This window comes from Pteropus vampyrus, unplaced genomic scaffold (genome assembly GCF_000151845.1).
Source record: "Pteropus vampyrus isolate Shadow unplaced genomic scaffold, Pvam_2.0 Scaffold4, whole genome shotgun sequence".
NCBI lineage: Eukaryota > Metazoa > Chordata > Mammalia > Chiroptera > Pteropodidae > Pteropus > Pteropus vampyrus.
The window spans coordinates 21,646,334-21,660,725 of NW_011888785.1; the positions used below are offsets into that span (position 1 = coordinate 21,646,334).

General features: G+C 32.1%; 1 protein-coding gene and 1 non-coding gene across 2 annotated transcripts in view; one reads left to right on the top strand and one right to left on the bottom strand.

Moving 5' to 3' along the window:
- SEMA3D (semaphorin 3D) overlaps window positions 1-14,392 on the top strand; it is a 115,013-nt gene that overhangs the window by 22,917 nt on the left and 77,704 nt on the right. Inside the window, exon 3 of the mRNA XM_011364373.2 lies at window positions 13,157-13,219. Within this exon, the coding sequence (XP_011362675.1) occupies window positions 13,157-13,219 (63 nt within the window). The remainder of the gene's footprint in view (window positions 1-13,156; window positions 13,220-14,392) is intronic.
- Window positions 8,454-8,563, bottom strand: LOC111743267. Its single transcript, XR_002781620.1, has one exon. It is a non-coding gene; the product is annotated as a U6 spliceosomal RNA (small nuclear RNA).

The following is a 14,392-nucleotide window of genomic DNA, read 5'->3' on the forward strand; positions in this document are numbered from 1 at the left end:
AAGAGTGATAAGATTCTGATCTTTTCTTTTTCTTCTTCTTTTTTTTTTTTTTGGAGGGGATGGACTATTTCAATGGGGACTTAATAGATTTAATGGAAAGTATAAAGGCACATCATGGGGAATGTGATACCTTGCAATTTAAGAGGCTTTTTAAAATTTGCTCCTAAGACCTCTTTTTAGTTAAAAAATAAATTGTGTATTTCTCTCTGGAACAAGTTTGGGGCAAATATGCACATTGATTCAACATTTCCTTCCACCAACACTAGACCAAAATAGAGCCATCAGAATCAACTAGAAATGATCCCATTCCAAGGGAAGTACATGGATATGGAACTGTATTTACCAATCCTGACTGTTTTCTGGTAGGTTGAGTTCCCCCAGAAGTCAATTATGAGATGAAGATTAGTTTATAGGATATTTGTAAGGTAGTATTCTTGGGATCAACATATGTAAGATGGTCACTAAGGAAATAGTAGTAGACAAAGGAAGAACTGAGCTGTGACGCAATTCTAACAAAAACCTCAGCTGACAGGACAAGCTGATAAAGTGGCAAACATTTCAATATTTTTCTCTAGTGTAAGTGATAATACCATTATTTAGTTGGATTTATCTTATAAAAGGGAATCTCCATTTTCTTCCTATCTAATCCATTCCCCGTGACCATCAATGTTATCTCCTAAAAAAAATAAAAATCTTATTTTTTTTTAGGTTTCTACACTTCTGGCAGTTCTTGATTTCTGAGGAACTTGAATGAACTCCAGATTTCTATTAACTTCTAAAGCTCTTCTCAATGCATTTTTACCCTATGTTTTTATCCACTGTTCATTGCTCCCTCACTTGTAGTTTATGGAGATGGTAATATCACCTGCTTAATGATGTTGTCAAGGACCCAGTTCTTTCTGTGTCTTCTGTCTGCCACTCTCGGTGTTGGCATTATTCTTAGGTTGGTAGCAAGATGGCAGCAACACTTTCATGGATCACATATAGCAAAGAAATGTAGAGAGACGAAAAACCATTACTTTTTATGTCTCTCAGGAGCAAGAAAACCTTTTGCAGAATGCTTTCTCACATCTGATGTCAATTCCAATTCTTAAACTTGGAAGAGGGGTAGAGTAACTACAATTTGCTTGCATCCATCAATTACTACAGGTGGAAGAAACATTCAGGAATCAATCACATTAATTACTACACTTACAGAGAAGACATAGAAACTTTTTGAAAGATAAAATTTACTTAGGAAACTGATATATATTTTTTTGCCTTTCCATTAACGTAGGTTATCTGATGCAAACATGAAAGTTTTCTCTGCCAAAAAAATAAGAGTGCACACTGTCTATTTGAAGAGAATTACCAAGATAGCTAATTTCATAAGAAAATTATCTGTAAGGATCTATTTTTTTTTTTCAGGCGATAGCCTTGGAAAGTATTCATTACAAGTAAAAGTTCTTGAAATAATTTATTTTTCTCCATTCTGCATGGTAAAAATAAAAATAAAAATCTGCTGACCTTTACAAATACTTCTCTTGCTTATGTAAGAATTTATTTGCCTCTATAAAAGCTCTCTGTGATTTTTATTTGTTACACTTTATGAAATCTAGTCTGCTGCAGATTTCTTCAAGTTTACTGATACCCTTTAAATTCTCTCCATTTGATACTGTAACTGTTGTTGGCTAGTGACATTCTCGGTAGGGAGTAGGATTACAATTTGACTGAAAGAATTAAAGACTACATCGTTATTTTATTATTAGTATCTAGCAACTATCTATTTAATCTTTAATATACAGAGAACATGTCTTTAAACAATCGAATAACTAAATATGACTTAAGCATTATTGATTATATTTCCTGGCAGAATTCTATCTAAAATAATGCTTCTTTGATTGATTTGAATGTGTGTGTGTGTGTGTGTGTGGTTGGAACCAATTATGTGCATTCATAGAATTAAAACGTGGGATACTTTTTTAGCAACTGAATTTTGAATATTTTTTTCTTTTGTTCTTCTACTTTAGTCAGCGTTTCTTTTTTATTTTTTATTTAAAAATCATTTGAGTGTCTACTGTTAATACAAAGAACATTGTAATAGAATATATAAAACTCAGGTCTTGTCATTGTTCACGCCCTAGTTAGGGAGAGAAAGCATAACACAATTAAATGAGTTAGGAAGAAAATCAGAAAAACCTTTCAATATCCAAAATAATGAGACAGCTCACATATCATAGGAGTTCAGGGATTGGGGGACATCTTGCGCATGGAATTTGAACTAGTTTAGAACAGATGAATAAAATTTGGATTGTTGTTAATCACCCAATTAAGTGTTTTAATGAACTGGTTTATTTAAAATAGCTTGTATTCACATTTGGAACTTGAGGTTTATTAGAGTCATTTCTCCCCTCTATATGTATATTTCTCATAGTTTAAGTTAAAAAAAAATTAGATTTCCTTGCTTTCACTTTAACATACTACCCTATCTCTAGAGTCAGAGGGAGTATATATAAAAATAATTTTAATCACCGTTAAGAAAGGTGTTCAGTTGTAGATAGACATTTACATTCATTTATCATTAATTTATAAGTGATACATTAAAAACCTATTCCAGGTAGACATCATAATAATGACAATGTTTGACATTTGTACAATATGGTTTAAGGATCTAAGATTTTTGAAAAAATGTTTTCAAACTACATGCTGTCACTGTGACTACAAGTGAACATTCTCCACTTCAGCCACCCTTAAGTAGTTCTAGCAATCATTCGCATAAAATCCAGAGTCCTCTCTATGTAAACTTCGGGAGTAATATATACAAGCTGAAAATCTCTCCCTCTTTCTTTCTTTCTTTCAATGGAGTCATAGATGACATAAAAAATGTCCAGTACTCTCTATTTGGTTATGTTAGTTAGTTGAGCTTCTGAGTTAATGAATTGTTGGGACCCTTCCATCTGAAAATATTACTCAGTTTGGAAGCAGTTCAAACTGTGCATGGGCAGAGTGAGTTTCTAAATCAGCATGTAAGCAGACAGGTCGCAAAGGGAATAATTTATTAAACTAAGCACTGCTTTTGTATCCATTTTATTAAAGCATTTGTTTCTTTTTATCTTCTCTCTTTATTTTCAAGTGGGCTATAGAAGCAGAAGAGTAGACAAATCAATGAGAAATAAACTTACTCGGGGACTATGATTATTATTTATTTCACCTACTAATCTAATAGCAATTGGTATGTCAACTTACGAAGTATAATAATAGACAACTTTATTTATCTCCTGCACTCCCTTTCAATCTACTTTGTGGGACCAGTTTTTCTCCTGGACGTGTTCGATAATGCCACAGGGCACAAGGCTTTTGAGGTTACTTTTAGGTACAAACCATTGTTATCTAGCAATTAAAAGGTCCAATCTAATGTAATAAAATTCTCAACCTCATTTGAAATCTAATCTCTTTCTCTCTACTTGTCCCCACTTGGGTATGCCATATAAGGGAAGGTCTCGGAGTAGCGAGACGTTCTGAGGCTTCTCTCTCGTCCCTACCTAGCACTCGTCCTTGTCCCTAAGATTGTTAAACATAGTGTATGACCCTTCTTGAGTCAAATCAAGAGAAGTGAAGAAGAGAAAGGTTTAGAGAAGTATCTACTCTATTGTCATTGTCCGAGGGACTTCTCAACTTTCTGGCCTTGTCAGATGTTTGAGTGAATTTTTTTCATAGGCACCATTGTGAGTTTTTGGAATTTCCTCTTTCTGGAGTTCTTTCTCTTACTGTTCTCTGGATTAGCATGACTGCATTTCTCCTCTGACTGGTATATTCTCATTCTTTATCCTGTGACAGATTGCAGTTCCTCCAGGTGTTAACTTTTGCAGTCTTTTCTCAACACTCTTGAACAAGACCTAAGGTGACCTCATGCCATTCCATTTTTGAGTGACCGTGGCTCCCATCTGTTCCATGAGAAGCCGTCATGTGCATTTTCGTGGACATCCTCTGTGCGGGTTGATACCAGCATAGACACTGAGCCTGTCCTCTCTATTCACTGCAGCTTGTCAATCTCTCTCTCAGCCATTATACATTAGTCCACAGTATCCCACAAATGGCATGTTCAACAGCATGTGCTTTTCGAGGTCCCTGAAAGCCCTTTCCCTGACACCTGCTCTCTGCACTTGGGGTTGTAGGACACATGATAGAACTGTCTCAGACCAAATATTCTCCTCAAGGGAAAGAAAAAAAACTTTCTAATCTCCAGTTTCCAACTATCTTATACTTTAAACATGGGTGAAATCATCTAAATGAATCTTAGCCACCTACTTTGAAAATTTTTGTGTCTTGAGCTCGCATCTCATTTTGAATGTTTTCTCAGCTAAAACTTCCCTTTTGACATCTTGTTATACTATCAAAGCCATAAGTTCACAAAAGAATGTTTGCTGTACCTCCAAATGTAATGGGCGAGCTCATTGTATATCATTCCTGAAGTATATGCACTAGAATTATAGGAATAACCAAATGGAGAATGTTAATATTTTTATTAATATTATTTACCTTCTGGATATTAATAGCCTCAATCAAAACATTTGCTGTTTTACATCATTTCCTGTGGTTTTCAATAGTATTTCTGTTGGGTTCCAGCAGAAAATCTATATGAAAGTGTTGGATGTGGATTGATCCATTTTTAAATAATCTTCAGAATTTATCTTTAAATAGTTTATCATTTTGAGATAATACTTAGTCATATGCATTCCTTTTTATTTTATTAATAAAAATATTTTCTCTTGAAACCGATATTGTCAAAATTAAATATTGCACATAAAATGCTCAAAGAATTACTGTGGTAGCTAAGCAAAAGTGAAGACCTTTAACTGTGCCCCAACAAAAGCTGATTAACTAACCTTATGGTATTGAAGGCAAAAGCAGTATAATATTTAAATTTTTTTCTCTTTAAAGTAATTTACGTTTGTTTTCAATGTGAAATATAGTAAATAAGTTTCTGGAGGGAGAAAAAAAAGGAAGATTTCCTGTGGTTTTTAAAAATAAAAAAGCAATGCACCAAAGCAATATATACACTATATAGCCTACTTAACTTCATATTTTAATAGAATAACCTGAGAATTTTATTTCACCTTGCTAAAATTTAAGTCCCCATATTTGCTTGAGAACTTTATTCTGAGAAGATAATAAGTTTGGGGATCTAATGTACAGCATGGTGACTATAGCTAATGATACTGTATTATATACTTGAAAGTTGCTGAGAGAGTTCAACTTAAATGTTATCACACACACAGACACACAAACACACATAGGTAATTATATGAGATGATAGGTGTGTTAGCTAAACTTTATCGTCATAATCATTTTACAACATATATGTGTATCAAATCATCACAGTGTATACCTTAAACTTACACAATGTTATACATCAATTATATCTCAGTAAAGTTGGAAAAAATGAAACATTATTTTTACTTGTATCTCTTTTTTCTTACACTGAAAATCTTGGTTCTTACTAATGTTAATATAATTATTTATGGTTTTGAAACAATTGTGCTGATGTTACTACTGATAAACTATAGAATGAAGTTTAAAAAAAGAAGTTTACTCTGTTGGTTATTTAATCAAAAAATAATCAAATTATTTAAAAAGAAACATTGGATAAACTTAAAGATGAAATACTTAAGCTAGAACTAGGACACCTTCAGAGGACTTTTTTTTTAGTAGAATATTAATAAAGTAATTATACATTTACAAATGAGATGGATTTTTTCTTCCACCTAGCAATCATAATGTAATTTTTATATTATTTTTCTTCTTATTGAACATGAACACTAGGTATTTAATTACAACAATTAGTCAGATTACTTGAAATTCATCAAACTATGTACCTATTTTTAAGCACTTTTATTAGGAAAATAAGCTAAACTAGTTTATAATTTTAAATATAATAATTTTAAGTGGAATATTTAAACTCCCTTCTTTGTGTAGCGTGAAAAGGACTTTGTTATTTTTCTTTCTGTAAGAAAGTCTAAAACAAGAGGGTTTTCATACATGATCCTGTACTTGCTTGCTTTATATGAGTATAAGCAGAGATGCTTTTATAAATCAGAATGACCTTCTGACTCTAGTTCATTAACTCACTTCATAGCTGAATAAGACCTCATCTAATGCTTTACCCTGTAAGTCTATTATTTAGAGGGAAAGACTCAGAATAAATAATTTCTTATTTAAAATCAAGTTATTGGTAAAAGAAAAATTGCTACCCTTTTTATTCTTAGTTAATACTTGAAATTAAGAAAATATGAATACTTAGAAACCATGTGGACATCGCAATAAATTAACTTTTTGTGTAAGGCACCCTGCTTAGTTTCATGGTGATTAATCTGTTCCTACTGCCTGTGGAACACATGCTGTCTAGTAATCACAGAGGTAAAACAATCGCCTCGTTCATGGATGTGCTGGCTCCCCAGCCCGGGTGCTGATGTGCAGGTCCCATCTGGTCACTGTAACGGACTGTCAGGATGTTGTCAGACTGCTCACACTCCCGCCAGAACTCTGACAGGAACTCTTTCTCTATCTTCATTTTAAGGGACACTCCGCAGATCACTTTGTAATAATTACTGAGTGCTTATTATTTATGTGATATGTGCCAGGTGCTAAAGAGGGTAGGAGGAAGAAACAATGTCCCTTGTCACTCAAGATCAGTGGCCACTAAACTTTAATGAGTCATATGCTACTTTAACAAGATATTGGACACTGCGACCTGTGGTCTGTACAAAATTTTGAAATCGAGACGTGAGCATAATTACACTACAAATTCAAAAATACTAATTCTTTTGTGGATTTCTAAAAATTTCTTTTAATTTTTATGATTCAATAGCATGTCTCTCACTTTCTTACAGTACATATTTACTGAATCCCTACTATGTTCTTAGCACTCTTCTAGATGCTGGGAATATAGTAGAGAATATCTTTAAATTAGAGGGGGAGTGGCGTGATGGAGAAGAAAAAAGGAAACAGGAAAATATCACTTTTTGAAAGTGTTATTTTGAAAAATGTGATATTCTTGGAAAACTACTTTTAAATTGGGCTTCAGAGAAGGCTTTTCTGGGGCGATGATAGAAACATGGACACTTACTTTTAAGACCATCCAGAGAAGGCCAGATATATTCCAGGCAGAATAAGCTCATTCTGAGAATAAAACTGAGATAATATTTGAAAGCTCAACATTAACAGATGTACATTAGGACCTTGATTCACGCCCTCTAATTCCACTGCATGTTGTTTTTTCTTTACTCCTAGGAAAAGATCCCAAAACAAATTTACTTGCAAAAAGAAAGGCAGATGGATGTGATAAACACAAGTATATTAGAATTCTAAGATAGTTGCAAGAAGAAAGCTAAATGCAAAAGAAGCTTCGAGCTATCATAAAAAAAGAAAAGGAGAGACTATTCTCACCCAAGACTTCATGAAGGAAGCTACAAGGGCAGATCAGACCCAAAACTTAAGAATTTAACTTCCCATCTGTCACAATTTCTATCTCAGCTAGTTTTATTATGCAAACATTTCCTTTGGCGCCCTTGTCCTTATTTTTCAGTACTTCACTCTTGGAGCTCAGGTCACCTACTCTCTCTGACCATGGAACCCAGAGTAGTCACTGCTCCCTTGGTTGCTCAAATGCTTGTACCATGTGGCATTTTTGGGGGGCAACGTTTTTCCAATTTTTTTGCAGCCATTCAAAAACTTGAATCCTATTCTTTGATAGAGATAGTGACTTACATTTTTAGGGCTCTGAATTTTTGCCCTTAATTAGGTTTTATGAACAAGTTGTAACTTCCATTCAGTTATTTTGGCATCTCTGAATTAGGCCAAAGGGATTTGACTGACCTTGCACTTGCTAACTTGAATCAATTAAATTGCTTCTCCAAAGATGAAACAAGGAGCAGATATAATTAGAATTTCCTTAGGATGTTGTTTTAAGGCCTTATCACTATTTGAATGTTTCTGTAACTTGACTAAAATTAAATAATTAAAAATAAATTGCCTGACATCTTCAACTTACCAAATGATAACTGTTAATTAATTATATAAATTATGAATGAAAATAATTGTTAGGGACATTGCAGTATTTTACTTGTGAGTTCCTCCTGCCAGTTTGTATGCAAAGTGATATAAAAATGCTTCAATAAACTAACAAAAAATATATTTTGAATTTTGGATAAAGATAAGCAAATAAAATCAATATAAGATAACTAGATCAAAGGTTGTATTTTTAAATGCATGAAGCTCCCTCTATATTTTCATTAGAAAATTAATATTAAATCTCTTTTACAAAAATGTGTTTAAACTATAACTATAGTAAATGAACATATGTAAAACGACTAAAAATAATTTTCATTAGAATTACCTCTTTTCATGCTGGTAATATATATTCTATAACTCTAAAAGAAAAATATATATGCATATTTTTACTCTTATTCTTTTAAAAAAATATGGACTGCTTCATGAATTTGTGTGTCATCTTGTCTCAAGGGCAATGCTATTTTTTTTTTTTGTATGGGTCCAATTTTAGTATATGTGCTACTGAAGAGAACACTGCACATATATATATTTAGAGGTTAATATTTTTTTTTTCTAAGTATAACATGCAAAAATCAATCCTTCTGAGATAATAAATTTTTATTGTGAAATATTTTGAAATATTATGAACATAAACATACTAACATGGTTAAGTCAGTAAAATATAAGATATAGGGACCTACTTATCAGACGTACTTGTTTTAAAACATTCACATAAATTATCACTTACAAATGAAGAAATCTTATAAATTTATTTACTTTTGTTTTCCACAGTAGTTTTCTGTTATCAACTTGACTACCACTCACATTAAAATCAATTTGCAACCCCTTAAGTATTTAGTAGTGGTAAAATTAGTGGTTACTCCCCAGATAATTATATTGAGAGGGATTCTTGGGCTCATCTGGATCCACAGAGATCTATTTGATCTCTGATGTCATCCTGCATGTGGGAGGAGAGAGCAGCAGTTAGCGTTCTACATGTTTGAGATCCTTGGTGTCTAAGCTCCAAGGTCCCAATAACTAATCCTCACAAAAATGATAGCTTTAAAACCTGTATCTCGTACATCATATATTAATTAAGAACGAGTGTTCTGTAGAAATATTTCAAGACAATTATAATATGGTAGTTATGCAAGTGGCATCTCCAATTATGGTATGTCTTTCTTTGATAAGTGAAAGAAAAGTATCTGTGGGTAAGAGTCTAAGGGAGTGGTACAGCTGCATCAATTTTTAGAAAGGGAGTATGTGTCTTGTCCTGCCTAATGTCACTTTTAATATGGCATGATACTGCATGTGCAAGACACTAAAGTGCAAGAAAATGGATATGCAATTTTATTGCTGATGAATTCAGAATGAGGATATTGATAATCACTGCCTCAAAACTGTTCACATTACCTAATGATCAAGAAAGCTTCTTATAGATATTGCAGACATTGTATTTTTAAGTGTGAGGTGATTTCTGTCTGGGAGTGAGGCAATCTCAAAGTGTGTTGACTGGATTTTAGATACTCCTTGGGCTTTTGTGTAAACCATGCTGAAACTTGAGGCTGTGTATGAAATATGTTATTTTACACCCAATCAGAATTAACATCTCTGTATCTTCCTCTACGTACCTGTGTGTCTTGTCTCTATTTCTCTCTCTACTGTTTACCCCCCTATAACCATGTACACACATGCGCACACCCACACACACTCACACACACATACACACATGACTAGAAGAATATAAAAATAGTAGAATGCTTTTATATAGATAGATATAGAGACATGTCACATATAATCACTTCAAATGATTGAAGAACAAAACTTAAGCATATTTCTACAAACTCTATGTAAATATGAAAGTATGGCTTGCTATTATTATTTTTGTTTTGTTTTGTTTTGCTTTCTTTTGCTTTTAGATCAAATCAAGGAAAATTCTGTTCCTTTACATTCTTTACTAATAAAGAATCAAAAGGAATATTTAAAAAAATAAACCTTTTATTCTAAGGACTAGGTGGCAAGTAAAAGAAAATTTCACCATAAATCATAATTAAAATGATATTGGCACAACTACAATGAGTTTTCTTTTTTAAATAAATGTTTAGAGTCTGGAAGACAATCAGATATCTCCTAGGTTGTTATTGTTAAGGTAATTCTATTTGTGATTTCTAGATTCTTGACAGCGTTGTGTCAAAAGAAGCCAATATGTAATTCCAACTAATCTTTATTTTTAAGGCTTGAATGTTACCTTAAGTAAAATTATCTTCATGATACTATCTTAGAATTCCTGTGCAATAATAATAATGATCCAAGGATAATTTATATTTTTAACAAGCTCTAGACTTTATAGGCTTGAAGATTTAAAAAGTCTGCTTTATAAACGGAAAATAGATTTACCAAAATTGGTTTCTGTAGTCCAACTCATTCTCTTTATATAACATTTACTCACTTTTCAAATCCTGATTCTCTGAAGCTTGTAATTTTAGTTTTATTGCTTCTAGGATGACACTATTGAATGTACTATTTCATGACTTAGAATTAATCATTGAAAATGTCCAACAAAACCATTAAAACATCTTTTAGAGATTTGTATTCTTTTTCGAAGAGAAAAAAAAATCTACAATTACTATTTTATCATCAAGTCCTTAATTAAAAAAATAGAATTGAAACTATTTAAACTAAGCTATTACATTAGATTTGAAACTATTAAGAGCAAGTAATTTAAAACAATGGCTCAGAAGTTGGGAGTGGAAAAGACTTCATTTACTGCTTGCTGTTCCTCAATGTTCCTTGAGCATGGTGGCTTCATCTTCAGTGCTCTCTTCTTACTTTGTATCTCCTGTGAAAATTTAGTTTCTGCATTTATTTACAGAGCTGTCTTCCTGACTCAAATCTTAGTGCATCAATGCCACATCTTGCTGGGCATACAGAAGGCCTTTCATAATATGTGCCTAATGGACAAATGATTAATGAACAGCAATGACTCTGTGCTAACTTTAGAACTTTTTTTAGATTTTAAAAATGATATAAAAATTGCTTCCACATTTTGTCAGTCTTTAAATAACTCCCTCATTTTTGAGCCCCTATATATATATATTCACAATAAATTTTAGAAACAATCACTTATCTCACAATTTACTTTAACTCAATCACATAATACACTAATTTAAGGTAAAAATAGAATACTGTGATGACATTTATCTTTTTTAAGTCTCATTTATTTAATATGAAAGCGTTCTTTATTTTTCTTTTTTTTTCTATACAATTAATACCAATAAGATATTCAGGTTTGAACAAATCTATAAATATTTGTTCTAAATTTATTTCTTAAATTTGACCACACTAAAAACAGAAAAGAACAGAATGTGGCATATTGAAAGGACGCAAAGAAATATTAATCTAGATTTAGAGACCAAGGAAAATGAGCTAAAGATCAAACCAATTGACAGATCATGGACATGCATTCTATGTACTATTTAATTTCATTCCAATGATACAAAGTTGTCTTTTTAAAAAATCACTATAATATTCAAGAATCAACAAGTATAGAGTTGCAGTTTTGCAAAATGAAAGAATTCTGGAGATTGGTTGCACAAAGTGAATATACTTAACAATAATGAATTGTATGCTTTTCATTGTAGTGCATTCATATTTTGCTGCTGGCTACTATTTAAAACTGTATGAAAGTATAATTGCAGTGATTAAAACCATGTTTGAATAAATAGTATCTTTAGGTCCTAATTTTGAACCACATAAAGTTTAGCTCATCATTTGAGCCTACTGCTGGCTCAACCACCCTGCTTATTTACACCTTTGGATTGTAAATTCTTAAAAAGTACTCTAAACGAACAACCTTACTTCATTTAAAGGTCTCAATAATTTCATTGTATTTGTCTATTAAGAGAGTTTGAGTGCCAGTCTTTGTTCTTTATTCAGACATAAAACCCTAAAATTTTGCTATGAAGATAATATCATATAAACATTAGTGACTTCTAAATCATTTGTTAATTCCAGGTTTAACAAGTCTTTTTCAATGTATTCCCTCAGGATATTTTCCTTTTCCTCACCTATTAAAACATTTTCTGTTAACATTGGTGAGAAACATAATAAAAGTTTGTCGGGAACTCTTGGAACAATATAAGCGACTCAGAGCTTGCTTTTCTTGTTTCTTCTTGCCTATAGCTTAACAGAGAGCATTTCTTTCTGTAAGCTAATGGAGAAATGTAACTGTTTGAACCTTATTTTGCAAAAACTTCCATACAGAATTCTTAGTTTGTTAAAAACGAACAAACAAAAAACCCTAATGGAAACTTTGTGACAAATTAAAGACTGTTAAAGCTTTAAAAGCTACCAACCAAGGAGTCTGCTACCCTTGTTCTTAATTATTTACCCAAATAATGTTTATTGTATGGTGGTTGAGACCACTCCCACCCATTCCCCTGAATCTCAGGAGAAAAACATTGAGTCATATTTTGGCTCTGCTGTGAACTAGCTTTGTAGCCCTTGGCATGTTATTTAATGGCTATATGAATAAGTTTTCTGACTTGAAAATGGGGAAAGTAAGTACAGCTATCTCATAGGGTCATTGTGAGATTTAAATAAGATAATGCATACAAAATGATTAAGTGACAGATGCGTCTGAGCTCCACATGTGTTAAATATTGTCAAAAAATTCACACTTGTCTTTCAGTTGGAGTGATAATTTATACTTGTGACAGAGAGCTATTTGCTACACTTCATTGCATATGTTTATAATGCATTACCACTCTAAGTAAACACAGAAAAAAACAGGGTAAAAATAGAATCTCTTGCTTAAGCAAATGCTAATCTGAAATTCTATTGACATCAATATAAAAACTTACGGCTTTGTCAACTTAGTTTACCTGTTATTAAATGCATTTAAAAATATGAAGATTAACAATTAAAAATTAATGGTTCAGTACAGTTTTTTCTTAGAAAAAATTTTAGGACAACTTTGGAAGATATTTAAATCTCAAACTTCTTAAATCCTACTTAACATACTCTTGGCTTGATATCCACTCTTTGATTTCACATACTCACTTTCCTAATTAGAATTGGAAGATGTTTTAGATATTCAGATTCTAACACACCTTAAAATGTTTTACAGATTTATTGGCCTGCTGCAAAGGAACGGGTGGAATTATGTAAATTAGCTGGGAAAGATGCCAATGTAAGTATGAGACTCTTAAAAATATCTTTGTTAAACTGGTACTGATATGATGGTAAATATTTATATTGGGTTTTATTGAATTAATGACATTAATATATTATTTTAAAGACTACGTTAACTTATTCTGTGTGAACAGTAAGATACAAAATATTTCTACTCTGCCAAAAAGAATGCCGTTATTCTCAAAAATTTAGAATTACTACACTTTGTATAATGTTAATTCTGAATATTATTTTTTTCACAAAAAATCTCAGAAATATATTTAAAATATTCAAAAATAAGCCAGAAACTATTGTATTTCTGTGATTGTGTCTTTTTTATTTGCATGCATGAAAATATACACAAAATTGTAGTTGTTTTAGCATGACAAACATATAATTGATATATAATTTAATTTGGGTCAAAATTAAACTTACAACATCTTAGAAGGATTCTTTCAAAAGCTGACATTATAAAGCTGTTGAAAAGGATCGGTTGAAAATGAATGACACACATTCTGGAATAAGAACTAGAAATAATTTACTCTAAAATCTACTTAAGCATAATTACATGAAATAACTGATAAAGGATAAATAGTGGGGTCTGAATTTTAATTTCTAGTTTAAGCTGTCTTAAGAACCAGAGAAAATCCTTAAATAGGTGTGGCTAACCTAATCATCTTTGGGGTGTTTTGTCTGAATTGCTTTTGCATTGTACAAGTTGTCCTGCATGCTCCCCAAAATTGTGTTGCCTGTTTTATTTCCAGCGATGAATGTAGAGTGCTGTGGCTCTGACTACCTCTTCTCTTCTGAGTCCTCTGATTCAGGCCAGATGCTCTGTGTTCTGCCCTGACTTCTTGCACTGTGGTGATAGGGAGAATTGTGCCTTTTTCTTTTTTCTTTTTTCTTTTTTTTTGCCAAATAAATCACTTCCTGAATGTAACTCAAGAAGATAAGAGATTCTAAATTTGGGCAGAAACAGACTTCTTAAGGCTTCTTTTGCAACATCCCCTAAAGTTTCCTCTAACCACAATAATCCAAGAGTACTAAGCAGAGCAATGCTTTGATATTTAATAACAACAAATAGTGTGTGTCCTATGAAAGAATAATTGCATTTAGTAATTCTCATTTTATTAATGTGATAAAAGTAAAAAAAAAAACCATGATACATGATGCTTAATGAATTAGGGGAATG